The following is a 27,460-nucleotide window of genomic DNA, read 5'->3' on the forward strand; positions in this document are numbered from 1 at the left end:
GTCAGGAAAACAGGACAGCAGGTGGATCCGGGTATGAAAAGCAGAGTGCTCCCGCTAGTTTATACATTTTGGTAAGGGAATTCATCCTATGTCCACCAGCTGGGTGATGAGCAAATCTAACCAAGTATTTATCTTTAAGGTTATTTAAAAAGCAAAGTCCTAATTATGTTGAATTTTTGGTGTGCAACAGATGCAAATTAAAGAACTTAAAGTAAGAGGTAAATAACATGTTGACATATCTTGTGACCATAGTGGGAGAAAATGAATATGAAATTAATGAAAAAATCAACATTTATAAATCAAAAGGTTAAACTTTGCTAAAATTCACTTTACAAAGAACATGCCACTAGGGGTGGGAGGGGAGATAGATCAGCTTTATTTATGAAAAAAAAAAATCACTGACCAAACAATAAAAAGCCAAAACTAAAAAGGCATTTTTAGTTACAGTGTGAGCTGAAATTTTATATTTCTTTATGAATTCAATTTTAAAAAGAGAAATGTCTGAAATCAGCAATGGACAGGTCCTTAATCCACTTTTAAATCTTTCCCCACAAGCATGGCAGTCACAGGGTGCATACACGCCTTGTGCTCTTGGTAGGTACGGATGGCTTGATCGTGGGATTTGTCAAAGGCAGCAAGGTCCCTGCATTTATTAAAAAAAAAAAAAAAAAAGAAAGAAAGATGGATAATGACTTATTTCGGCAAATTTTATTATACTTGCAAAGCAAACAGATTAATAATAGATATTTATGTCTTAGTTATATTTTTTTCAGAATTCCTGACAAATTCATAGTCAAAACAACTTCACTGAGGTATTCTTAAATTGTATCTTGTTGCCAAGATACAACCTTTTTCACTTTTACCAAGCATTCCTTTATTATATGTCAAGCAACCTAGTCTACCTTATTGCAACATTTGAATCAAAAAGGTTTGGCTTTACCTGTTTGATCCTTCTTGCATTTAACTTCAGACACTTTTTTCTTGTCCTTCCCTACTCATCAATTATCTTCTACTTGCTTTTAAAGATCTTTTTGTGTATATAAGATTATCTTCGATTTATTTCCTTTTCACCAGGGTCTAACCCTATTTGGCCCATAATAGGTAATCCATATATAATCCTTCTAAAAAACTAATGGAATCATCTCAAATTTTAAATATTTAGAAGTATTAATTCTTAGATTGCATTTTTCAAAGTATTTTAGCAACATCAAAAACATCTGTTTAAGGTTTTTCTTCCCCATTCCTTATATAAAGTCAAAGCATAGTGAGACTTGGTTCTTACTTGAATAAGGGTCGTGTAAACTTCATTCTTCCTTGTTCAGTCACCATTTTTAGAGCCAAAGGAATTGCTTTCTCCCATTTCGATTGAATGCAGAGTCGTAACCATCTAAAAGGAGGGTTTTTAGGGGGTATGGGGTAGGAAATTAGGAGGAAGAAGCAGGATATGACAGGTATACCTGAAAATTACTTTTGTAATGATGAATAATCCCATTATAGTTACACTGTACACCACTTTATATTATGTCTTTATTCTGAGAATCTCAAATCCTTATACATACCATTCAATAATTGGAGAAGAGAAAGAAGAAGAGTTTATTCTTGAAAAAGATCATACGTTTTAAAAGGTTTGGATTATGTAGGTGCTCATAGACCTTACATATGCAATTTCAGAAGGAATAAAACTTTGATTTAAGCTCACGCTACAAATTTGAATTAAAAAAGATGAACAGAATCAAAGATCTCTAACTATTCCCATTTCAGAGTCCAATAGGAAGAATGCCTATTTACCAATGAATCCTTAATTCTAATTTTTTTAAAGGCAAGAGAAGCTTAGAATAAATTCTAACAAAAAAATTAGTACTATCATCTTACAGATATTGCAACTATTCCTTAAAGACCATTATAATTATGTATATAGATGCAGTAAATTTGAAAAGGATTTTTCAAGACTCATGTATGTCTCATACGCTGCTTTTCCTTTCTCCACTTTTTAAACTAGTTTTCCACTTTCTTCCACAGAGACAAGTTAAAATGATGTACCTGAATCGTATTTCAGAATTGTTAATGGCATTGAAGTTGTACACCTCTTGCATTCGCTTTATGTGCCCCAATGGAAGAGGTGCCTAGAGCAAAATAAAGAAGTATAATGTATCATTTCAACAGGATTCCTTGGAAGAAAGGAGCTGGAGAGAAATTCTTAGCCAGATTAAAATCCTCAATATTTTATAAAATAGAAATAAGTTAGATAAAAATAAAAGAAACAAATGCACACTAAAATAAATTTTGTGCAAATTTATTCTGAATAAGGATATTCTGCTAGGAGCCAAGGGATAAGTTAATTTGCGAGGTACATGGAGAGGTAAATGGGAAGTACTCTCTTCAGACTTCCTGGTATATGTAAACAGTAACTTTCCGAACCTCTCCAGAGTCTTTCAAGTTCTTCCTTATACCTTAAATATCTTAAATTTATTCTGTTCTCCAGATTCAATCACAGTTAGTTTTTTTCCTCACTGACTCCCCCAGCTTTATCTTTGTATGTTTCCTCCGAAATCCCTTTTGAATGATCTATACCCCTACAAAATAGCAGTTTGTTTGTTTGTTTGTTTTTTGCGGTACGCGGGCTTCTCACTGCTGTGGCCTCTCCCGTTGCGGAGCACAGGCTCCGGACGTGCAGGCTCAGCGGCCATGGCTCACGGGCCCAGCCGCTCCGCGGCATGTGGGACCTTCCCGGACCGGGCCACGAACCCGCGTCCCCTGCTTCGGCAGGCGGACCCTCAACCACTGTGCCACCAGGGAAGCCCCAAAAAAACAGTTTTTAAACTTTTATATTACAGACCCTTTTCAGAATCTGATGACTAATACGGACCCTTTCCTGAGGCGGGTGGGATACATTTACCGTATAAACACCAAGTTGTATGTACAGTTTCAGGGGGTTCATAAACTCCCGTGCCCAGGTTAACCTGCGCTAAAGGGAGCACAAGCTTGGGTGAAGGAGAGAAAGCAGCGCTCAGTTTGGGCAGTTTGGGCAGGCGGAGCGTCGGCGGTGCCCGCGGGATGCAGGCGGAGGAATCCCGAGGTAGATGGAAACCTCCCGCTCCAGCCGCTTCCCGTCTTACAGAACGCTCCCCCACACTCGGCTCTCACTGACTGCTGGACCGTTCCCAGATTGTTTCGTTTGAACCAATCCCCAAGTCCATCCGGGTAGGCCAGCTGGTTAAGGTCACCTCCTAGGTCACCTCGTTACTCTCCCATGTTTGCTGTGCCTGCTCGCCAGTCCGCGCATCATGCTTTTTCTCTTCGTGGCTCCAGGCCACACGGCAGGCGGGGCTACAGAAATGTGTGAAACCGCAGTGATGGCTTCATGCACTAATGGGTTCTCTAAGACTCCCGTTGCTTTAAATGCCTGTTCCTCATTTTGCATCAGTTCCATAGGAAATTCTGTTCAAAGTCTTCTTCCATCCCTCTCAAGGTCTTTAGACCTAAGAGCTCCCTGTCACGTAATAGTAAAGACCCCATCACTATCTCCCTCCCAACATACAGCATCTCCTCTCAGCTTCGCATATTCTTTTAGTCACCTGGCTTTGAAACCTTCAAATCTGCTTGGACTCCTTCCTGTTAACCCCCACTCCAGTCAGTCCCCAAACCCCATGCTCCATCCTGTGCGTTCTCCCCCTCACTGCCCTGCTCTTTCCCTTCCCGCCAGCTCCCTCCTGCCTGTCCTGTACTCCTCTGAGTCTCCCAACTACACCCCCAGCGTTCCTCATGTCAATCCAGCCTCCCCAACACCAGCGGAATGGTCTTCACAATCCACCATTTCATCAGATGACTCTCTTGTTAAAAATGTTAAATCCTGGGGCTTCCCTGGTGGCGCAGTGGTTGAGAGTCCTCCTGTCGATGCAGGGGACGCGGGTTCGTGCCCCGGTCCGGGAAGACCCCACATGCCACGGAGCGGCTGGACCCGTGAGCCATGGCCGCTGAGCCTGTGCTCCGCAACGGGAGAGGCCACAACAGTGAGAGGCCCGCGTACGCAAAAAAAATCCTCTGCAACTGCCTGGAATCACATCTAACATTCTTAGCTTGGCATTCAAGACTCAGCACATCAGATCCCAGCAGCGTTTCTAGCGTTCTCTTCATTAACCTCTCTCCCAGGGCCACGGCTTCCTCCTCCTGCCACGCTCTGTCACTCGCTGCTCCTTCCATCTCCCTGCTGACTCTGCTCTTCTCAAATCAAGCCCCACTCCTCCGAAATCCTTCCTGATCACCCCCGCTGGAAGGGAGTCCTTCTTCACTTTTTTCTCAAATGACACCTAAAATCCCTCCTTTTATTGCTAAATTTTGCACTTGAGACCTTTCCTACTAGATTATAAACTTTTTGAGGACCCGGCATATTTCTTTCTTACGTATTTTTATATTCAGCACAATAGTAAACATAGCAGGCATTCAACAAATGTTTTTAAGTAAACGAATGGATTTTACCAAACCATTTTTTTCTGTTAGCTTCCACATGGATATCTTTTCCAAGTGGGGTTCAACCATAAATGCTGTGCCTGTATGCCCATTTTAATTTCTAATATTTTGAGCTAGTACTTACTTTCTGGAGCATCTGTGCTAAAAATTCATTCACCTGATGAGAAGAGAAGTCTTTTAGGTCTGCTGAGCTGAATGAATTTAAATCATCTTCTTTGCCCTGAAATAAATGTTGCCTGATTACTGCCATTCGTGTACGATTCAATAATATGTCTTGGTTTATCTGACATAAAAGTAAAAGTTAAGAAAGAGAAATACAAGGATGCATAAGATTATAAAAAATAAATTTGAACATTAGCTATTTTAATCATTCTGAGATGGCGTAACTATAACTTAAAGAGCTGATATGACTCCTAAATCTATATTACTTAAGAAAAATTAGACTATTAATAGTAACAGTGGAGGAAACTTTTGACAACGTCTGTACAATTCACGATATGTAGATTTCCAAAGCAAAGAAATGCTACAAAAAGCATGTCAACTAGTTATAGGCCAATTTGAAAATTTGGGTAAATAATCAAATTGTATATTCTTTTAAATATCACACTAATGAACTCGTAAGGCCACAAACAGATCTTTCCCTTCATCTTCACACATTCTGTTTTCCCCACTTAATCTTGGGAATCATTTAAGGAAAAAAAAAAGTGGGGATGTACTTTTCAATTTAGGATTCATTGCGAATTATCTTTGAGGAAATGATTGAGGAACATTAAAAAAAGCTTATCAAAATAAGTATTTAAAAAATCTTTTAAAATAGTTTTAAACTAGGGTTTCTTTTAACTTTAAAAGAAATATATGCAAAGGTTAAAAAAAAATCAAAGGACCAAATGAAAAATTCCTTTGCTTTTGCTCCCTGTCTCCAAGTCCCACTCCTCAGGAACCTATATTAATATGTATATCCTTCCAGAAAATTTAATGTATGCATATACATCCTTGTAAAGAATCATTATTTTACATCTTCCTCCCCCTTCAAAACACCCGTAATATCAGAACTTCCTCCCTCTTTAGAACCTCACCTAAATATTAGAACTTACAGATCTCATTCTCTGCTCAAAAACATGCAAATTTAAACTACCTATTGAGGATATATTTATTAGTGGTAAAAACAAAGAGCAGGGGAATGATAAACCAAAATTCATGGTCATGGTTACATGGCAGGGCAAGGTGAGTAGAGAGAAGGATGGGATGGGGAGGGCAAAGCATTGACAGAGGAGGTACATATGTATACAACCAGCCTACTGCTCTGATCAGACGTTGTTAGATTTTATATCTGCTTACAAAAAAATCTTGAACTTAGATCTAAAAAGTCAGTAATGCTCTAACTTTGTTATGATGTTATGAGAATCTCCAAAAAGATGTTTATATTTTATTTAAAATTAGGGTGTCTTTTGCCATGGTTTCTTGTTCCATTTTCCCGATTTGCCTTGCTCCTGATTTGGTTTCTCTTCCTTCCTCTGACCCTTCGTGGGTCTCCCAATACCTGGAGCTTTCTACTCCTCTCTCTTATTCTCCACACCCAGACAAACTTTGGTGCAAACTATCATACCTCCCTATCTATTCTTCTAAGAGCCCATTCATCTTTCCTAAAAATCACTTACTCTCCTCTAAGAGGCCTATATTCCCCCAACCCTTTGCCTTTTAAGAGCAAGAAAAATCAGAACTAATACCATCAACATCCATTTGTTTTCCCCCTCAAACTTAACTTTACACATTGACGGCTGGTATAATATCATTTTGGATAAACTTGACTTAGGAATAGTAACTCCAAATACATGACTTCATAAGTAAAGCACCACTCCCCCACTTCATTGAGTAGAGACACATTTGTACAATTCAAAAAGGAGTCAAAAATCATACATTACTACTCACAGTAATCCATCTTTGACTTAAGGCAATACAAGCATTTGTCAGAGTCATATCATAACTGCAAAGATTCAGAATATTAGAGATTACATTTTAGAAAAAGGCACATGCTTTTGCATCAATGCCATTTTGAAGTTACAGAACATACTTAAATTTCAAAGTTCTTTGAAAATAAAGATAAACAACTCCAGAGTGATGGAAATAGGAAATCTTCTACTTGACTTAAAGATTACTGGTATCCTCTAAGAACACAGAAATCCAACTGGATGCCAAATTAATGAAACCCTGGATTATTCTTTGGAGAGAATGCCAAAACACCTCAGCAGAGACCGTCACATGCTTCTGCAGTGTATGCTGAAGGGGCTGGGGCTGAGTTGAGCGTATTGTTTCCCGGATGGTAGGAACAGTTCCAGGCACTCAGGACAACATGGTAAACACCACCAAGTCCTTGCTCTCGTGGCCTTTCCTTTCTGTCGTTCCAACCATCTAAACGTCCAACAGATCTGCGAGCAACTGCTATGTGACAGGCACTGTTCTAGACAATGGGGAAATAACAGTGACACCCTTGGGAGACTCCGAAATCTTGTGATTTTGATCCTCTCTTTTCAGAAGAAAGCAGAATTCACGAACTCTGACCATTAAGCAAAGCAAGCTGTGCTAAGGTTTATGCGTTCTCAACTTGGAAAACAAATCATACATTTTGCAGCAATGGAAGAGACCATGTAATGTGTGCAAAATTCTTGTAAAACATCCCTCTTTGTCCATAAGTCGTGCTTACTTGCTGTGAAATGCTACTGTTAGAGAACAGAGGGGTACCTGCCCTGCAGGGCCTAAATGAGATAAGTTTTGATTAGAAGTGACCACTGAACTTGCTTTCAGAGAGTCTGTGCCCTGGGGGAGATAATAAAGGGGTCAAAGCAGTGACCTTCTTTGAATCAGCTTCCAGTTTATCTTCATGAAGTAGGCTGTGGACAGTAGGCAAGCCCTTTTGTTTGCCCTCAAGACCAAGTGGGACCAGAGGTCCTCGACTGTGCAGGCAGTTCATTACCTTCAATTAGAACATGACTTAGCACTGATTTCATAAGGAACACCAGGAGAGTTAAAAAAAAGACCTTTGGCTGGTCTGTTTCTTGGTGCCTGAAACTTCCTTCTCATTGTAATGAAACAAATTAAATAAGGATTAGCCCAGGGAGGGGAAGCAACCCTTACTTAGGGCAGGGTCCTAAGAAAAGTAATGAGGGAATCAGGTATGAGCCCTGTTCTCACGGTGCTTCAACATAGTGAAGGAGAAAGACTTAATACTCACTCACACAAATCTAAGATTACGACTGTGGAGCTGTGAAGAGGCGACACACAGCACCGAGAAACCCAAAACGGGAGACTTGACCTAGTTAGAGAGGTCAAGGAATGCTTTCGTGAGGAAGTGGTTCTTTTTTTTTTTTTTTTTTTTGCGGTACGCGGGCTTCTCACTCTTGTGGCCTCTCCCATTGCGGAGCTCCGGACGCGCAGGCTCAGCGGCTATGGCTCACAGGCCCAGCCGCTCCGCGGGATCTTCCCGGACCGGGGCACGAACCCGTGTCCCCTGCATCGGCAGGCGGACTCTCTACCACTGCGCCACCAGAGAAGCCCAGGAAGTGGTTCTTGAGTTGCGATTGGAATTAATGGGTAAAGAGTACTCAGGGTGGAGGGGACAGCAAGTTCCTGGCGGCAACATGGAGTAGTTAGCATCTCCTGATATGATTCTTGGAAGACCAGGGTTCAGGTCCCTGATTTGAGGAAGGTGTTTAGTTTAAAAGACAGTGTAATGGAGCGTTTACGACGATGAGGATTTGAATCTCAATTCTCATGACTTGCTGTGCAGCATTCAGCAAGACACGTTACCCTAGCTAAGCCTCAGGTGCCTCCTCTGGAAGTGAGGGTGGTAACTTACGACACTGTTGTAATGAGGAACATGATGCTTCTATGTTATTTTTCTTACTGCAAACGTTTTCAAGGAAAGGGCAATATCTTTTTCTTTTCTGTATCTCTCACCATCCTTGTGCAGAAAGGAGGCACTCAATAATTACCTGCAATGAACTGTACTATTTTATATTTATAGTATCATGGAAATGACTTTTTTGACCTCAGGGTTAAGGTTCTAACTCCTATGAGCTCAACTCTCATCACAAACTAGTAGTACCTTAAGGAAGGCATAAAACCCTTTCAGATATTTTGAGGAGCTCTAGGATTTAGGAGAATGAGAAGGAAAAGCATTAGTAGGTAAGTACTGACTTGGGCTTCACAGGGGGCAGTCCAGGAGAGTACAGCCAGGCGTTCCAATCAACTTGATTTAGAATATCAACCTGAGAACAGAAGGAACACCCAGTTTGCTACAGAACAATCTTTTCTCTTGAAAAAAAAAAATCTAAAACTGACTTTTAGGACCTCAAATCTATAATTTTGTCTACACTGACATGTCAAGATAATTTCTATGTCTCTTTTCTAAAATAAATTTATGGTAATCAGTAATGTTCTTTTAAATAATTAAAATAGGAAAATTAAGTACACACACAAATTTCTGAAACATACCCCTGTAGATTGCTCTGAAATAGGAAAATTCTACAATTAGTTCATACTGTTGAGATCACATTTTAAACAGGAAAACACTGAATGAAAGATTGAATCTTAAATTCTAAACTAATTCTACTATTAAGTAATTCAAATCAACCTAACACATAGCCATTAAATAAAGATATATTGAGCATGCACAATAAGAAAGGTTTTAGAATCCAACCTTATCCTTAAAGTGGGAATACAGGAAATCCTTCCAGTCATCAGTGGTTATGCTCTTGTAGCAAAATTTCTCAACATAAGCCTTTAAGAATCCTAGGAAAACCTCTAAGAGTTTTTAAAAAAGAAGAAAAGAAAAAAGAAGTCAATTAATAGAAAGGTAATTAGTTAACACATTTTTTGGTGCCTTGCGTTGTACCAAACCACGGAGAACAGAGAACATTCAGAAAATAGGGAAACCAATGAGGACTTTAAGAGTAAAAGAATGTTCAAAAACAGAGGTAGGACTTAAGTTGTACATTGAAGAACATACGTAATTTGTTGGAAGGCAGAAGAGAAATCCTAATTAGAGGTAAGGGGATGACACAAGACACAAAAAAGGAATACACAACACAAGTTCCAAAACCAACGATCTTTGTATAACTTGAAAAGAGGAAAATAAGATTGGACAGACAGAATGGATCCAGATGATGGAGGGCATCCAAAGTCCATTGACTAAAGAGAGTACTTTTAAATGCCCATCAATGGGGAAGGTTACGTAAACTCAGCACACATATATAATGAAATACTGTGATGGCATTAAAAAGCACAAGATAGATTTGTAAGTTCTGACATGGAAGGATGTATGTAAAATATTATTGAATTAAAAAATAAATGTAGAAGAAATATATAGTATGATCCATTTTCTGTAATTAATTATATGTATATATATATCTATATATGTCTTTATGTTCACTTACACTTTGAAAAAGATCTGGAGCCATACACACCAAACTGAAGGACTCTCACTTATGACTCTTACAAATTTCTGTACCACACAAAATTTTTTTCAATGAGCAGATACTAGTTTCCTAATTTTTAAAATACTGACGAGCTTTTTATAAGTCAAGCAGCATAATTTAGAAGGCAGAGGTTAGTCAAGGTTTTAAGTAGAGAGGTAACATTAGAAAACAATACAGATTTCTTAGCTACATAAAAAATGAACTGGAAGAATAAAATGGAGCAAAAGCAACAGTTAAAAATTCTTTCTATTACCCTCAAAACAAAAAAATCAGAAAATGCCAACTGCTTGCCTGGTCCTCCAAGAAGCTGTTCAAGGTAAAAGAGTAAAGCAAAGCCCTTCTCATAGGGAACTGAAGAATAAGCCACATCAGGGTCTACGTTCGTCAGATCAACCACAAGTTTGGTGAAAGGATGTGTCTCTCCAAAAGTCTTTATCTGTGAGACGCAAAATTAGAGGAATGTTCAAATATGAAGTCTGGTTACCACCATGTACACAAGCTAGTAAGAAGTGTTACTACACTCAGTGGTATAATTTTAGGGGAATTTAGAACTTAAACTAGAGACTGGAAACTGTAGGATATGTTAGTACACATTTCTGGAAGTCTATTAATGGAATGCCTACTAGCGCAAGGTTCTGTGATATTTCTTGCTCAATAAAAGACTAGAAAAATGTTTTAATGCCTGGTTAGCAACTTCAGCTCTCAGGAGAGAGCATTTAAAAATGACATAAATACACCAAATAAAATTCAAACAGAGTAACCAACTATATTATTGCAAAGCCCCAGTGAGGTCCTACTGGTCATGAACGTGACCTTACACAAGATAATGACTAACAGCTAACAACAGAACATCATACCAGTATCTGCTTGATTTCCCACACTGGTAAAAATGACTTTCTTACTGCTACTTAGTAAAGCTGCTTTACAAACTGAATTTTTGAACACCTACACAACTTGGGATGAATGCTTTTAAAAGTATGACTCATTTACCGAATTCTGGAGTTCTCCCCATCCTCCCAGAGCATGAAAATGTCTGAACTTTTCACCAAACAACCGTCCACAAATGTGGCGTTCCAAGTATACAGTATGTCCTTCATTTAACCTGAAAATAATTGAAAAATAAAAACACTGACATAGCTGAGAGGAAAAGGCACTGCAATCAACGAGATATTTTCTTTTTGCTGTTTCTACAGAGCAAAGCAATTGTAAAGTATGAATACTCAAGTCTAAGCAGACTGCTCTGCATGGCTTCCTTGCATTCAGTTTAGAACAATGGGAAGCCCAGCCCAGAAGATGGAAGTAGGGGAAATGAAGCCAGGGCTCTGGTTTTATGTGTCCATGTATTAAAATGTGACCATACCAGGAACTAAACAGCATCAACTGAAAACCTCTTTTCTGCCTGACATTGTGATAAGTATTACAGAATTAAAAAAAAATCCCTGTCTACCAAAGAGATGATAACAAAGGTATACACACAAAACAATTCAAGGTGGTGGAAGGCAGGGAAAGAGATCAATAACAAGAACCAATAAAGAAATAGTAATAATAAATCTTACCAAAAGTGATCCCAAGTCTTGTTGGTCACTAGATTTCCTGTCCAACTATGAGATATTTCATGTGCAATAACCTAAAGGAAATAGTAGAAGTGATTAATGGTGAAATTGATTATCTTAACCTAAAATAACTCATTATGTAAGCATTCTAGTTCTTCCAATTTCACGTTGTTCAATTTATTTTTTTCCACATTGTTCAAGTTTTTTTTAACATTAGCTGAGATATTCAAGGAATTATTCAGTTCAAAAAAAAAAATCACAATTTAGCCAAAGATAAAAAAAGTATAGTATAGTTTACAAAATTAGAAACAAAATATTATTTAGAAAATAATAAATGGATACATCACTCCATTAAAAAATATTTCATAAACATATGAAGAGATCAAACCTTAAAATGTTCTTAAATCTGTTAACTCCTACTGATTATGTAGTAATGTCTTGCAACTAGAATCCCCAAGTTATCTTTTATAATCATGTCTTCAGTATAATGACACAATGGATATTTTAAAATCACTTGACTTAATACTTCTTGAGGATAAGACCATGATAATAAATCTTAACTTACGTTGGAGAGTGACTTGTCACCTGCCTAAAAAAGAAGAAAATTACCTTAATATTTCAGAAATCAAATTACAGACTATATCTAAAAGACTGCCTATGTCAAGACATAGTATTCCACCATTTATGGTCCACTGTATTTCTGCTGTGGCACTCCAAAGAGTTCAAAAGCAACATGTACTGAAGAAATTTTTTTTAAATGCAGGATTAAAACATAGCATTATTCTTTCTCTCCCAAATCTTGGGAATTTTTCCAATACCACAGGAGCCAGTATACCTGTCTCTAATTAACTTGCAGGAAACATTTCTCCTCTTCTATTTTTTTGTTTTGTTTTGTTTTTGCGGTACGCGGGCCTCTCACTGTTGTGGCCTCTCCAGTTGTGGAGCACAGGCTCCGGATGCAAAGGCTCAGCGGCCATGGCTCACGGGCCCAGCCGCTCCGCGGCATGTGGGATCTTCCCGGACCGGGGCACGAACCTGTGTCCCCTGCATCGGCAGGCAGACTCTCAACCACTGCGCCACCAGGGAAGCCCTCCTCTTCTATTTTTTTATATCCACTCTTATGCATTCTTAGGTACCTTCATTCTCTTCTTATTACCTGCAGTATATTTAAGAAAAGTCTGTAGTGTCCTATAGTGCGTTTTACTTATTTAGTTGCTAATCCATTACTCACTTGGTTCTAGGAAGGGTTTAAAGTAGTGAACAAAGGCATATAAAATACAGCTATATACTGTGGGCTAATTCGTTCCTAGTTATGGTAAACTGAGTTTTGTTTTTTAACCAGTACCTATATGCCAAGTGTAAATGGTATAGTTTCTTTGGACACACAATTCATCAATAGACTGTTGTTACACAGCCCTCCTCCCCCAGCATCCCAAAGCACCTTGAACACCATGTTCTTTTCTCCCAAATGGCCAAATTATTTTCTTTAGAAAGTTGAGGTGATGATAATAACCACAATAAGCAGTCAAATAAGAAACAAGGGTTAGGGCTTCCCTGGTGGTGCAGTGGTTGAGAGTCCGCTTTCTGATGCAGGGGACACGGGTTCGTGCCCTGGTCCAGGAGGATCCCACATGCCGCGGAGCGGCTAGGCCCACATAAATAGAAGACTTTTATTATTTAAAAAAGTCTTTTTATTATTAGGAGTCTAAGATTCTTCATATCTAGGTTTATGTTTGAGGAAAAGTCAACTTCAAATGAAGAAAGATTTACACTTACCAGCAGAGTAGGAGTTACAAAAGTGAGGCAAGGATGCTCCATGCCGCCATAAGGGAAGGATGGCGGCAGGACCAATAGGTCATACTGCCCCCAAATATATGGGCCTCCCAGATCTTCTGCAATTTTAAGCATAGATTCAGTCTGGAAAATTAATGTATATATATTTGTATGTCTTAATCATTGCCATAATAAATTTCTTAAAAGTGTACATTGCTTTCTCTGAAGGCTATGAGTTAATGATGCTTATTTCAAATGGAAATGATACCCAAAAATGCATCAACCGCAAACACCTAAAGTAAGATATGCTATTAGATCCTTTTACCACATTACTTAAAAGCACTGCATTTCATACTCAAAATCTTAAATCTACCATCTACCACAGTTATTAAAAAGGGGAACTTTATGACAAACCTCAGAAAATTCGTAAGCAGACTTTTCCACCTGCTCTTTCTCAGACCATACCAATGTCCTTGGGCCAATCTGCCTGCAAAATGGAAAAGCTTAATAAAAATGAAATTCAACGCAAATTACTCACCTGGTTCTAGGAACGATTTAAACTGTTGTACACAAATCCTTACAGAAGCAGTGTGATGTACTACGTGCTTATGAGGAGGAGGTGAGGCTAAACGGCTTCTCTGAGGTACGAACCTCCTGTTGTGAATGCGGCAATAAGTCTGCGTGTCTATAAGGGGGTGCAGTCTGGGCCACGTGAGAACTTGACGTGAAGCGCCCCCAAAGGTTAGCTTACTGGTTCTGGTAAGACCTTTAGGGATCTAGTTTCTTCCCTCAATCTTACAACTATAGAAACCCAGTCACGGCTCAGTAGGAGATTATTCCAGAAGGGGGTGGATGTAGACTCTGTTATGCACTTAAAGGTTGAACACTTTTAAATAAGAAGAAACAAACAGAGAGAGGTGGAAATCCTGTCACATGCTGTAACATGGAGGAAACTTAGGGACATTATGCTAAGTGAAATAAGGCAGTTACAGAAGAACAAATACTCTACGATTCCACTTACGAGGTATATAAAGTAGTCAAGCTCAGAGAAACAGAAAATAGAACAATGGTTACCAGGGACTGGAGGGAGGTGGAAATGGGAGTTGTTTAAAGGGTACAGAGTTTCAGTTTTCCAAGACGAAAAAGTTCTGGAGATCTGTTTCATTACAACATGAATATACTTAACACTAGTGACTACTGAACTATACATTTAAAACTGGTTGAGACAGTAAATTTTGTGGGGTTTTTTTAACCACAATAAAAAAAAGAAGAAACAAATAGAACTATATATCATTTATAGAGGACTAGAACTCAAAAATATTTTTTTCATGTAAATTTCATCTTAAAACTGTTATGCAATGCCAAACCCCAAACAATAAGTCTTTGCCTTGATATCCTGGCCCAGAGAGGCAGTGGATTCTAGGGCAGGGCCTCTCAAACTTCAGTGTGCATACAAACTATCTGGGGAGGTTGTTCAAATACAAATTTTGATTCAGTAGGTCTGGGGTAGGACCCAAGGACTTTCATTTCTAACCAGCTCCCAGGTGATGCCAAAGCTATTGGTTTGTAGACCACAGTGAGTAGCAGTGGTAACCAGTGCTAGCCAATATAAATGAATGAGAGCCGCATGTGTAATTATAAATTGTCCAGTAGCCACATTTTTAAAAAAAGGCAAAGTGAAGCAGATGAAATTAATTTTAATAATATATTTTGTTTAAACCAATATATCCAAAATAGTATCATTTTGACATGTAATCAGCAGGAAAGATTATTAATGAAATATTTTGCATTCTTCTTTTTCATATGAAGTCTTTAGAAATCCAGTGTGTATTTTACACTTCCAGCACATCTCAAGCCTCATGTGGTTAGTAGCTGCCACTCCAGACAGCAGAGTTCTATGCCGCATGGGCTCTAAAGTCAGATGGTCTAGGATGGGTCCTGGCTCTGACATTTCCTAGCTCTGTGACTCTGAGCCAGTTATTTAAACTCACCGAACATCAGTTTCTTTATTGGTAAAATGAGAAAGAGTAATTGTATCCATTCCACACAGTTGTGAGGATTCAAGGGCATAATGCCTTGGAGTTGGTACCTAATGAGACCTGATAACTGTCAGCTGCTGTGACAATTATTATAATTATCATTTAGTGAGTGCCTCCTATAGGCCAGGACCTTTACATATGTTAGGTCTGTTAATCCTCACAAAAATCCCTTGAAGTAAACATGATTATTTCTAGTTTTTAGGCGAAGAAGGTTAAACTCAGAGAGGTGAGTTGCCCAAGGATATAGATAGTGAACTGCTACAGCTGGAACTGGAATCTATATTTGCCTGATTTGTCCACTGTGTCCACATCCCTGGCAATTTAAAGAATGTGATTACTATAGCCATTCTTAATTTTCAGTTGTTTAGAAATAAGAACAAACAAGAAATTAAGAAAGAAGGGCACTCTAGCTGCTGGTAAAATTATAACGAAATATCTTATATCTGTAATATTTATAGGTTTCCAAGTGCTTTAAAATAATTTATCTCATTTGTTGCACATAACCACCCAATGAAGTAGGAAAGGGGATATTATAATTTCGAGGATGAGGAAATGGAGGTTATGAGAAGTGACTTGTTCAAACTTAGATTCCAGATCTATAAAGGTAGGTAAGACCATGCTCATTCTATAATACTTGGAAAGTCTAAGGGGTGAGTGGTAAAGATTTTTTAAATTTAAAATTAATTTGTTACTTAACATTTCATGATTAGATTTGAATGTTTCTAGAGCTGTTGGCTTGATATCTTGAGAAATACAAAAATGATCTACCAATTAATCCTGACAGAGGTTCAAGACACCTAAGGTTTAATCTTTTCATAAACTTCAAAATGTGTTCAAAGGCTCACCTGCTTTCTAAAGCTCCAACAACCAAAGCAATCAAGTAGCAGGGGATCGGAACCTAAAGGCGGCAAAAAAAACCACACACCAAATGCTCGAATTAGTGTTTAAAAATGTGACAGAATAAGACAATTCATATTCAGAAGTAAGTAAATTTCCTTTCAAATCTCCAAACATTAGTGTGGATTACTTTCCTCTTGTACTTCTCAAATGGTTCTCATTTTTGAGGGGGTCAAATAGTTCAAAACTGCGATATAAAAACATTTCAAAACGTCTATTTCCCTTTTATCCCATTAGCAAGGGAAGATTCTGAAATGTGAAAAACACGATTGCACATAGTATTACGAGGTACATTTTAAGCATTTCACAAAAATTAACGTATAAAAAGGCAACTATGCTTTTAAGTTTCTTGTCATTTTCTCTTGAATTAAAAAACTTTGTTTTAAAACCACTCCTGGTATATCTGAGAGACATACAAAATAATCCAGCAACGAGAGGATGCTGAAGGTTTTGGAATCCCAGAAGCTGGGGTAGGGGCAAAATTGTCCACTGTGGCTTAGTTACCTGTTCTGCTAAGGAGGACGAAAGAAAACCATAATTCAAGAAGAGTCATGCACCCCACTGTTCACTGCAGCTCTATTTACAATAGCCAGGACATGGAAACAACCCAGATGTCATAGGCAGAACATTCTATGACATAAATCACAGCAAGATCCTTCTTGACCCACCTCCTAGTGTAATGGAAATAAAATAAAAAATAAACAAATGGGACCTAATGAAACTTAAAAGCTTTTGCACAGCAAAGGAAACCATAAACAAGACGAAAAGACAACCCTCAGAATGGGAGAAAATATTTGCAAATGAAGCAACTGACAAAGGATTAATCTCCAAAATTTACAAGCAGCTCATGCAGCTCAGTATCAAAAAAACAAACAACCCGATCCAAAAATGGGCAGAAGATCTAAATAGACTTTTCTCCAAAGAAGACATACAAATGGCCAAAAGTCACATGAAAAGATGCTCAGCATCACTAATTATTAGAAAAACGCAAATCAAAACTACAATGAGGTATCACCTCACACTGGTCAGAATGGCCATCATCAAAAAATCTACAAATGATAAATGCTGGAGAGGATGTGGAGAAAAGGGAACCCTCTTGCACGGTTGGTGGGAATGGAAATTGATACAGCCACTGTGGAGAACAGTATGGAGGTTCCTTAAAAAACTAAAAATAGAACTACCATGCGACCCAGCAATCCCACTACTGGGCATATACCCTGAGAAAACCGTAATTCAAAATGAGGCATGTCCACAGTGTTCATTGCAGCTCTATTTACAATAGCCAGGTCATGGAAGCAACCTAAGTGTCCATCAGCAGATGAATGGATAAAGAAGATGTGGCACATATATACAATGGACTATTACTCAGCCATAAAAAGGAACAAAATTAAGTTATTTGTAGTGAGGTGGATGGACCTAGAGTCTGTCATACAGAGTGAAGTAAGTCAGAAAGAGAAAAACAAATACCGTATGCTAACACGTGTATATGGAATCTAAAAAAAAAAAAAGGTCCTGAAGAACTTAGGGGCAAGATGGGAATAAAGACGCAGACCTACTAGAGAATGGACTCGAGGACACGGGGAGGGGGAAGGGTAAGCTGGGACAAAGTGAGAGAGTAGCACTGACATATAAACACTACCAAATGTAAAATAGATAGTGGGAAGCAGCCGCATCACACAGGGAGATCAGCTCGGTGCTTTTGACCACCTAGAGGGGTGGAATAGGGAGGGTGTGAGGAACGCTCAAGAGGAAGGCGATATGGGGATATATGTATACATATAGCTGATTTACTTTGTTGTACAGTAGAAACTAACACAACATTGTAAAGCAATTACACTCCAACAAAAATATATTTAGGGCTTCCCTGGTGGTGCAGTGGTTGAGAGTCCGCCTGCCGATGCGGGGGACGTGGGTTCGTGCCCCGGTCTGGGAGGATCCCGCGTGCTGCGGAGCGGCTGGGCCCGTGAGCCATGGCCGCTGAGCCTGCGCATCCGGAGCCTGTGCTCCACAACGGGAGAGGCCACAGCACAAGAGGCCCGCATAAAGCAAAAAAAAATATATATATATATATATATATACATATATATATATATATTTTAAAAAGCATCAGTAAACACACACACACACAATTCATTAAAGGTCAAAGATGCAAGTCAAACTACCAGCTACTTAGGAATTTTAACTTAAAAGGACTGTAACAGTGCTTTCTGGTCTAAGACAGCTCTTCCATCTGTAAACACTACACCACCACACGCCGGAGCTCTGGTACCAGGGCAGGTCAAAGTGTAACTTAGAAACAGGAAACCTGCTACTGACTGGGATGTAGGGAAATGGGATCAGGCACGCCCCCTGCCATGCCTATCCAGCACCCTCCTACTTCAGTACAACACTGCTAGCAGAACCAAATATTTTAAAAGCACAAAAGAAAAAGAAATGAAGAAAACAAAAAGCAGGAGCTGCTTTCTAAATTCTGAAATATTTCAAAAGCCATTTTGCTCTCTGGGTGGGTAAAAGCTATTTGTAGTTCACCACCAACTAAAACACAAAATCTAGACCCTAAGATCTTACTTTTTGGCTGAATCTGTATATCTTCCTGCTCGTGTCTTCTGGGTCAGGTGCTTCTCCATCACGAATGGCACTCATAAGTGCAACCAGTTCTTTAGGGACAGACACCTAATTGAGAAGGAAAAGATATAAATAAAGATATAAATGAAAAGTTCTATGTAAAATAACCTTTCCCCCCGCTTTTTGACTATCGATACAATAGACTATGAACCCAATACGTTGCTCTGTATCACTTTGATAAACAGAATTGGCAATATGTAAAACTGGCTTCTTTAAAAATGATGGTGACTTATCTACCTATCCATTCATCCACCCATATTAAGAGCATTTGGTAGAAACTAGGTTAAAATCCCAGCTCTGCACTTACTAACTTCATGCACTTGGGCAAATAACTTCCCTGAGCCTCAGTTTCCCCCATCAAACGAGGGTAATACTTCATAGGATTGTTGCAAGGAATAAATAATATAAATGAAGAGCTCAGCACCATGCCTGGCGATGGCAGCCACCCACCCTGCTCCCTTCCACACCCTCAGAAGAGATTCAAAAGGATGCTATACTCACTTTAGATGAGAATACAATTCTGAAAAATTAAATATTTAAAGCATAAACTTGGAGTTACAAATTCTACGTTTTAAGGGTCATGAGTGTGAGAAACTTTTAAACTTATTGCTGAGAAATGTGAAATAGTTTTCTCTGGAAGTTTGTATGGAAAAGGTCCTTACGGGGCAAACTGTATGGTCACTTAAGTGTGTACCCTATCTCCATGATTCTCCAAGTCTTACTTCTAATGAATGCCAGAATAAAGGACCATCACCTGAGTATTAATGATCTAGCAAACATCCATTCCAACAATGCTAGGCGTTCATGTTCTTCCTGCATGGCCCAGTCCTCAAAGCTATTACTGAGGCAGGCACAGAATTAGGACCTCCAGAATCAGTGCTGCAACAACCATAGATCCTAGAGCTAAAAACTATTCAGGAAATACCTTGGTTCTGCTTCCTCCCTTCATTTAGGCAGTGATAGGTTATACAGATGAGACAACTGAGGTTGTGAGGCATAAGACTTGCCCAAGGTCATGCAGTTATTAAGTGGTGGAGAAGAGTCCAGGGATTCTTTTTATTTTTATTTATTTATTGATTGATTTTTTTTTTTAGATGTTGGGGGTAGGAGTTTATTAATTAATTAATTTATTTTTGCTGTGTTGGGTCTTCGTTTCTGTGCGAGGGCTTTCTCTAGTTGTGGCAAGTGTGGGCCACTCTTCATTGCGGCGCGTGGGCCTCTCACTATCGCCACCTCTCTTGTTGCAGAGCACAGGCTCCAGACGCGCAGGCTCAATAGTTGTGGCTCAGGGCTTAGTTGCTCTGCGGCATGTGGGATCCTCCCAGACCAGGGCTCGAACCCGTGTCCCCTGCATTAGCAGGCAGATTCTCAACCACTGCGCCACCAGGGAAGCCCCAGGGATTCTTTAAAAAAAAATTTTTTTTTAACATCTTTATTGGCGTATAATTGCTTTACAATGGTGTGTTAGTTTCTGCTTTATAACAAAGTGAATCAGCTATACGTACACATATATCCTCATATCCCCTCCCTCTTGCGTCTCCCTCCCACCCTCCCTATCCCACCACTCTAGGTGGTCACAAAGCACTGGAGTCCAGGGATTCTTGGCCTCCAAGTAAAGTTTTCTGCAGCACTATGCTAGGGGTGGTTTGGTTGTGGAACGATGTGGGAATCAATAAGGCCCCATAAATATAGGTTGGTCCTCAATTCTATTTGCCTGGTCTAAGTAAGTATAGCCTCTGGGATAGTATTTATTTATTAATTATAGTCTACCTTTTCCTAAAAGGATTAGCAGTACCTACAACAAGAATAAGTTGGAAATGTATACAGATAAGTCTGCAATATATGCCCATTAGGATACCTAGATAGATAGTTACATGGCTGTAAAGTACATTTATAGAAACTTTAATCCTACAAATGTCAATTTTTTTAAGTTAAAAAGAGTTGCTCCCAAATTCTTGTTTTCAGGTCCAGAATTCTGAATTCCTTTTAAAATCAGAATGATTTATTTTATTTCATTTCATTTTTTGGCTGCGTCATACAGCATGTGGGATCTCAGTTCCCCAACCAGGGATCAAACCTGCACCCCCGGCTGTGGAGTCCTAACCATTGGACCGCCAGGGAAGTCCCTGACACCCCTTTTTTTAATACTTATGTTTGAAACTGCCTTTAAAACAGAGATTCAGGGCTTCCCTGGTGGCACAGTGGTTGAGAGTCCGCCTGCCGAGGCAGGGGACACGGGTTCGTGCCCCGCTCCGGGAGGATCCCACATGCCGCGGAGGGGCTGGGCCCGTGAGCCATGGCCGCTGGGCCTGCGCGTCCGGAGCCTGTGCTCCTCAACGGGAGAGGCCACAACAGTGAGAGGCCCGCGTACCGCAAAAAAAAAAAAAAAAAAAAAAAAAAAAAAAAAAAAAAAACAGAGATTCAAAATGGGATCCATAGCCTTTTTCTAACATATTTCAGGTAGAATTTAATTAAGTAAAGTATTTCTAGCTATAAAAATTCAATTCTGGGCTTCCCTGGTGGCGCAGTGGTTGAGAGCCCGCCTGCCGATGCAGGGGACATGGGTTCGTGCCCCAGTCCGGGCAGATCCCACATGCCGCGGAGCAGCTGGGCCCGTGAGCCATGGCCGCTGAGCCTGCGCGTCTGGAGCCTGTGCTCCGCAACAGGAGAGGCCACAACAGTGAGAGGCCCGTGTACCACAAAAAAAAAAAAAAAAAAAAAAAATTCAATTCTTATCTCTGCTTATCATTTATACCACATTTACTTATATGGATCATTTTGGAAAGATATCCCATGTTCATGGATTGGAAGAATTAATATTGTTAAAATGTCCATACTACCCAAAGAAATCCACAGATTTAATGTAATCCCTATTAAAATAATTGTATGGATCATTTAATTCAGTGAATAATTTCAGTGATGTTTACCTCGGCACTGTAGGTTAATTTCACAGAAGGAGTGTCCTGGCAAGGAAGAACTGCTCTACAATGGATTGCCTGGGAGAGGGAGGAAAAAAAAGAAACAGCTATTTCCCTGTCTCATAAATCAAGTCATTAAGAAATCATTACAATTGCAGCATTGTTCTTAGACACATTCCTTTTAAAGATCAAAATGTCTCACACTTCTTCAGCTCTTTTAAAGTAGCAAAAGTAGATCTGTGGATTAAAAAAATCTGGTTTTCCCTTTTAATGTAATGGTCAACCTTCACATTTCAGCTGATGCATGAAGCAATGTTAAGCAGTGATTCCTGAGTAACAGTAGTGCCCAGTGAGAAGCTGTTAGGAACCCTGACAAAAAGGGCTCTTTGGTGAAGTAAATTTGAGAACCATGGCATATTGCATGCCTGGGAGAGTCACTAGGAACATTAGCCTCCTGAACGCTCTGAAAAGACCGATAATAAAGAAACCTGTTCGAATTCTCATACTTTATTTCAACACAAAACCCATTTTCCTCTGGTTAATTATTAACGTCTAATGGGGCGCCAGTGTTCTAAGGAACACTGCTTGGGAAATGTGGTTAGAGTCTTGACATTTTGATCTTGCAGCAAACTTTGAAAAGTAAACACTAGGAAGACAAGGAAGGAGAAAGAAAAGTCTCTTTCAATACCATCTAGACATATTCATTCACATAATATGTAGAGTGTTTCTTTGCTTCCGTATCAATCTGTCATAAAGATCAGTTCCATTAAGAATGACCAGAGTACCTATGATTTTATACCCTGGCCTGTTTACAGATAAGTCTGCATCTATTGCTGGTGAGCAAAGGAATCCCAGCCTCACTGAGATGGTCTACTGAGCTTAAAGGAACACTGATACTAACATCTCTCTCTGAAGTTGTTATAAATCCCAGACCTACTTCACGCCTCTGCAAACTTCCTTCTATCCTCAAACTCCAACCTTTTCACTTCAAATCTAATAGATTCTCCATAGATAGGAAATCCCAAATGACCTCTAGATGGATTAAGGAGAACTAGAAGAACCACCTGGTTCTCTCTCCCAAAATAAGTTTCCAAGACCATGCCTTTAGGGTTCCTTATAGGTCCCTGGTTATGTGGCTCGGCAATGCCAGGGGTGGGGTTTATATGTATTTCACTGGGTAAGACCAAACCCAGAAAAATATGCATAGAGAATGGCCGTAAGCAAACTCATCAAACAAAATCATGTCTACCTGCTTCCTATCAACTATAGTAATTTCTTAATTTAACTGAAATCTCTTTCCTCTATTTCAAAAACTGTGTCCAACAAGAAATGAAATAGTATGTTCAAAATTCACATTCTTCTGACTCACAAATCTTGCATTTCTTGCCAACGGACATTCCATACGAATTACTGATGAAAATCAGATAAGAGACAGAGTGTACATAATTGGTACATTCTTGCCTAGAACAGGATATCTCTTCCAGATTACTGAACTATGAGTTTCTTAGGAAAAAAAAATTTCAGTTGGCAATAGAAAGTAAACACGTCTATACAGGTGTCAACATTGCTTCCTTTTTGATAGACTTGTTTTCAAATGTGAGCCCACCATAGTATCTATCACAGAGGAATATTAAAAGGATTAAATACATGAAGTACCTTACACAGTGCTTGGAAATATAGTCAATGTTTAATGAAGCGAGTTCCTTTAATTGTAAACTATTTGATTACTAAAAGAATTAGTCTTTTTTTTTCAGAAGAAAGTTTGATACTTATTATCCTTGTGACAGATTGTCTCTAATTATGTGGTTCTTTATTCTTAGTTGTTAAACAGAAAACAGATGTAGTCTAAATCATATCATTTTAAAGGTATATTCAATATATTTACATAATATGTACACTTGTAAATGTATAAGAAAAATCTGGAAAGGCTACACGCCAACTCAGTGGTTACCTCTGGGCAATGGTGTCTGGAGAGGAATGGGAAATCTGATCTTTCCCTTTCCCCTTCTTTATTATTAGCAATTTTCATAACCGGTACCTACTTTGTTTAACAATGTTTTCCTTTCATTTTATGACCATTTATTGAGTTCTCACTCTATGCCAAGTTCTATGCTAGGTGCTGAGGATGTGAATATAAATATGACCTAGATGGTCCAATCTAGGTAAACATGTTTTCAAATTTGAAGGGAGTTTCTTTTTAAAAGTAATATATGAATGTGTCAATAATGACAGGTATAAATGAAAATATATATAGTTTTAATAATATAAGATAAAATAAAGTACTATCTTAGGTAAGACCCATGTATCCATAAGACCACTGTCTACTTTGCTTCATTCAACTGCATAAGCTGGGGATAATAAATCATTCCAAGTCCTTTTTACCTGGCACTGACTAAAGAGATAGGGGTGTTCTTTCCCAGAAGTTTGTTCAGGAGTGAGCCACTGAAGAGCAGAAGATTTTGGAGATGTCTCAAAAGAAATTTCTATAACAATTTCTTGATTTCTGTATAAAAGGAACAAATACATTAGTAGAGTACAATTCAATCTAACTAAAATTTGAATTCATAATACATAAATAACACAAATAATATAAATAATATTTTACGAGGTCTCATCACTGATTGAGAGTAAGTTTTAGGAATGTTTGCCTCACATGTTCCAACTTGAATGCCAGCCTGTGGGTTCTTTTCTCTACATGGTAACTGCTTATGAAGATGTAACAGGAATTAATATTAGTTGAATACCCCAACTTTTTTTCTGTGATATCATGTAATCTTTTATAGTGGTGGGAAGGTAGAAGAAATAATTTTGGAACTTCACCTACCACCGTGGTGGGTGCCAGAGCATAACGTAGGGTAGTGCTAGTCTGCAAACTGTTACTGGACAAGTTAAGTCAAGAACTTGAGAATAAATTCTTATGTCTGTTGAACCTATAATAAAATGTATGTGTTTGTATTTAATCTCTTCCTAGGAATTTATTTTTATTGTATTTCACAAAAGTATCAGCCTGTGGCGGACTGGAACTAACAAAAACTGGTCCTTCACCCCAGATAGATTGAGTAGCACTGTTAACGAGGAAACAGCAAGAGTCCTGGAGACCAGTGGCTGTGCCTGTGCTTGAATCTACCACTAACTGGTGCTGTGAATTTGGACAAATTATTTGACATCCCTATGCGGTAGTTGCTTCATCTGTACAATATGGTTAATGATCTCACAAATTATGTGTGAGAGTTTCCTTTCTTTTTCTTAAATGGGAAGAGAATGCATGAAAACACTGACCACTGAAAGGTGGGGTAGATTGTTTCTTTTTTTTGTTTTTTCGATACGCGGGCCTCTCACTGTTGTGGCCTCTCCCATTGTGGAGCACAGGCTCTGGACGCGCAGGCTCAGCGGCCATGGCTCACAGGCCCAGCCGCTCCACGGCATGTGGGATCTTCCCGGACCGGGGCACAAACCCGTGTCCCCTGCATCGGCAGGCAGACTCTCAACCACTGCGCCACCAGGGAAGCCCTAGGTGGGGTAGATTGACCTTGTTCTAGGCCAATGGTTTTCGACCCTTTTTTCCTTCCCCAGTATATCTAGGAGTGGGATATACTCCCAGTATGACAGTTCTGGCTACCATTTTGTTAAATAAGTTACCTTCTCTCTTTGAGGTTCCCTTTCCTCGTCTTTAAAATGCAGATCATACCACAAAGGGTTACTATAAAGATTAGATGAAAGAATACATCTCCGGCACTTTTTTTTTTTTTTTTTTTTTCTTTTGCTGTACGCAGGCCTCTCATGGTTGTGGCCTCTCCCGTTGCGGAGCACAGGCTCCGGACGCGCAGGCTCAGTGGCCATGGCTCACGGGCCCAGCCGCTCTGCGGCATGTGGGATCTTCCCGGACCGGGGCACGAACCCGTGTCCCCTACATCGGCAGGCGGACTCTCAACCACTGCGCCACCAGGGAAGCCCTCCAGCACTTTTTAAGTACATAGAAATGGTTCTATGTTTGCCACTGTTGTTATTCCATTAATAAAAGTGGCTGGCCTCTGGGAGAAGGTGAAAAATGTGCAGCTTGTAAAGCTTCCCGGGTGATTCTGAAATGCCTCCTTAAGTGGCGTGCTCCCACCATCACTCTAGGTATTACTAAAATGATGAGTAAAGAAGTTAACAGTTATCAAAAGTCCTATTCTGGAGTATCTTATACAATGAATTTCTTTACTATCTTAAGAACATATAATTTTCACTATAAGCCTCAATCGGAACAGCAGATTGGTAGGAGTAGTGTATCAGTTACTACATACACACAAACTAAAAATAGGAAATGAAAAAAAATCTAAATTAAATAAAAATATATATCCCCCTTATTTAGCTATAAAAGAGAAAGATGAGAACATTCGTACTTGCACAGAGCGATAGGAAGAGAGATTTCCATTGGTGATCCTTTGTAGCTTTGTCTTTCTCCAAGAGCATATTTGACTTCTTGTCCATTGATGACCACTTTTTCTATTGTAAGGTCCTTTGTATCCAGAATCTAGAATTAAATTAATATTTTTATATGATAAGAATATAGTTTTAGGCACCAGAGAAAACTAATACAGCACATAGGCTAACTACAATGACTACAGAGTAGAACTAGTTGCCTAGGGAGAGTAAGATAGTGAAAGACAGGAATTAAAGGAGTTGAAAGTTAGCATAGGTCCCAATTCATGGGACTTTAAACTTCCCTAAATTTGGAGGGGGGCTCTAAGATTTGCATATATATTGTTAGGTAATTCTGGGACAGTCACACAAATTCCCAGCTTTAAGTAAAAGTCAGATCTAAATTAAAATGCCTTTGCTTCTGTCTCCTAAAACTTAACTTCTCTACTAGGAAAAAATCCATCTATAACTTGTTTCTTTCATCATGACTCCTCAATATATCTTACCATATATTTCTACCTAGAATTCATATAGTCCTACTGCTCTGTACTACTTTCATATATCCCCAAATTAAAACAAACCTTGGCACCTGTTAGGCAAATAAGTAGACTGTACCTCACTGCTGTTGTGTATCTAGAAAAAGCCCAACATGGTATGGCAAGTGTAACCAAATGACCCAATAGAGGAGTGGGAGAGCCTATATACTTGCTATGGCCGATTAAAGACAACTGCTCTGGGCAGGAAGGGAGGGTCAGCAAGTGTCTGAGGATTTTCCATCCCAATAATCCTCTACCTGAGCCCTAGAAACCATACCCTTTCATTATCTCTCAACTACTTTTCTAGCATCTTCAATCTTCCTATGCCACAAGACTGTTTCCAAGCAACCTAAACCAGCCTTCCATATTCTTTTTAAAACTTCACTCAATCCTCTGTCCACTCTGATAATTATTCTATTTTTCTCCTTCCTTTCTTAATCTTCAGGGGCAATCTATGGCTGCTATTTCCAATTCCTCATCAATCTCTCCTCCCTTGCCCCTCTTCAATCTGGCTTCTAGCTCCTCTGCCACAGAAAGGGCAGTCCTCCTGAACAGCAGGTCTTTTCTGTTCAGTAACCTTGACCTCTGCCGAGCTCATAGCCCTAATGGACCGCAGCATCTGTTCGAAGCCCTCTCCTTGGCTGCTTTGACTTTACGCATCAATGGTTCTCCTTGTCTAATGCTTTTTTCCTCCCCCTCCTTTCTAACTCCTAAATATGGATACGTCCCTATGTGCTAGCCTTGGCCTTTTGGTTTTCTTACCGTATTCTTCAT

General features: G+C 39.2%; 1 protein-coding gene across 1 annotated transcript; it reads right to left on the bottom strand.

Annotated features, from left to right (window-relative positions):
• Nucleotides 1-360: 360 nt before the first annotated feature.
• LTA4H (leukotriene A4 hydrolase) lies at nt 361-27,460 on the bottom strand (the record flags this gene model as incomplete). Its single annotated transcript, XM_079714245.1, has 19 exons — nt 361-643; nt 1,283-1,387; nt 2,041-2,123; nt 4,592-4,687; nt 6,397-6,451; nt 8,662-8,732; nt 9,164-9,267; nt 10,233-10,377; nt 10,932-11,043; nt 11,498-11,568; nt 12,060-12,083; nt 13,271-13,411; nt 13,682-13,754; nt 16,152-16,204; nt 18,772-18,876; nt 21,756-21,824; nt 24,129-24,249; nt 26,132-26,262; nt 27,449-27,460. 19 exons carry the CDS (start codon nt 27,458-27,460, stop codon nt 526-528), a joined length of 1,689 nt encoding a protein of 562 aa, XP_079570371.1. The 3' UTR covers nt 361-525.

This window comes from Hyperoodon ampullatus (genome assembly GCF_949752795.1).
Source record: "Hyperoodon ampullatus genome assembly, chromosome: 11".
In the NCBI taxonomy this organism is placed as follows: Eukaryota; Metazoa; Chordata; class Mammalia; order Artiodactyla; family Ziphiidae; genus Hyperoodon; species Hyperoodon ampullatus.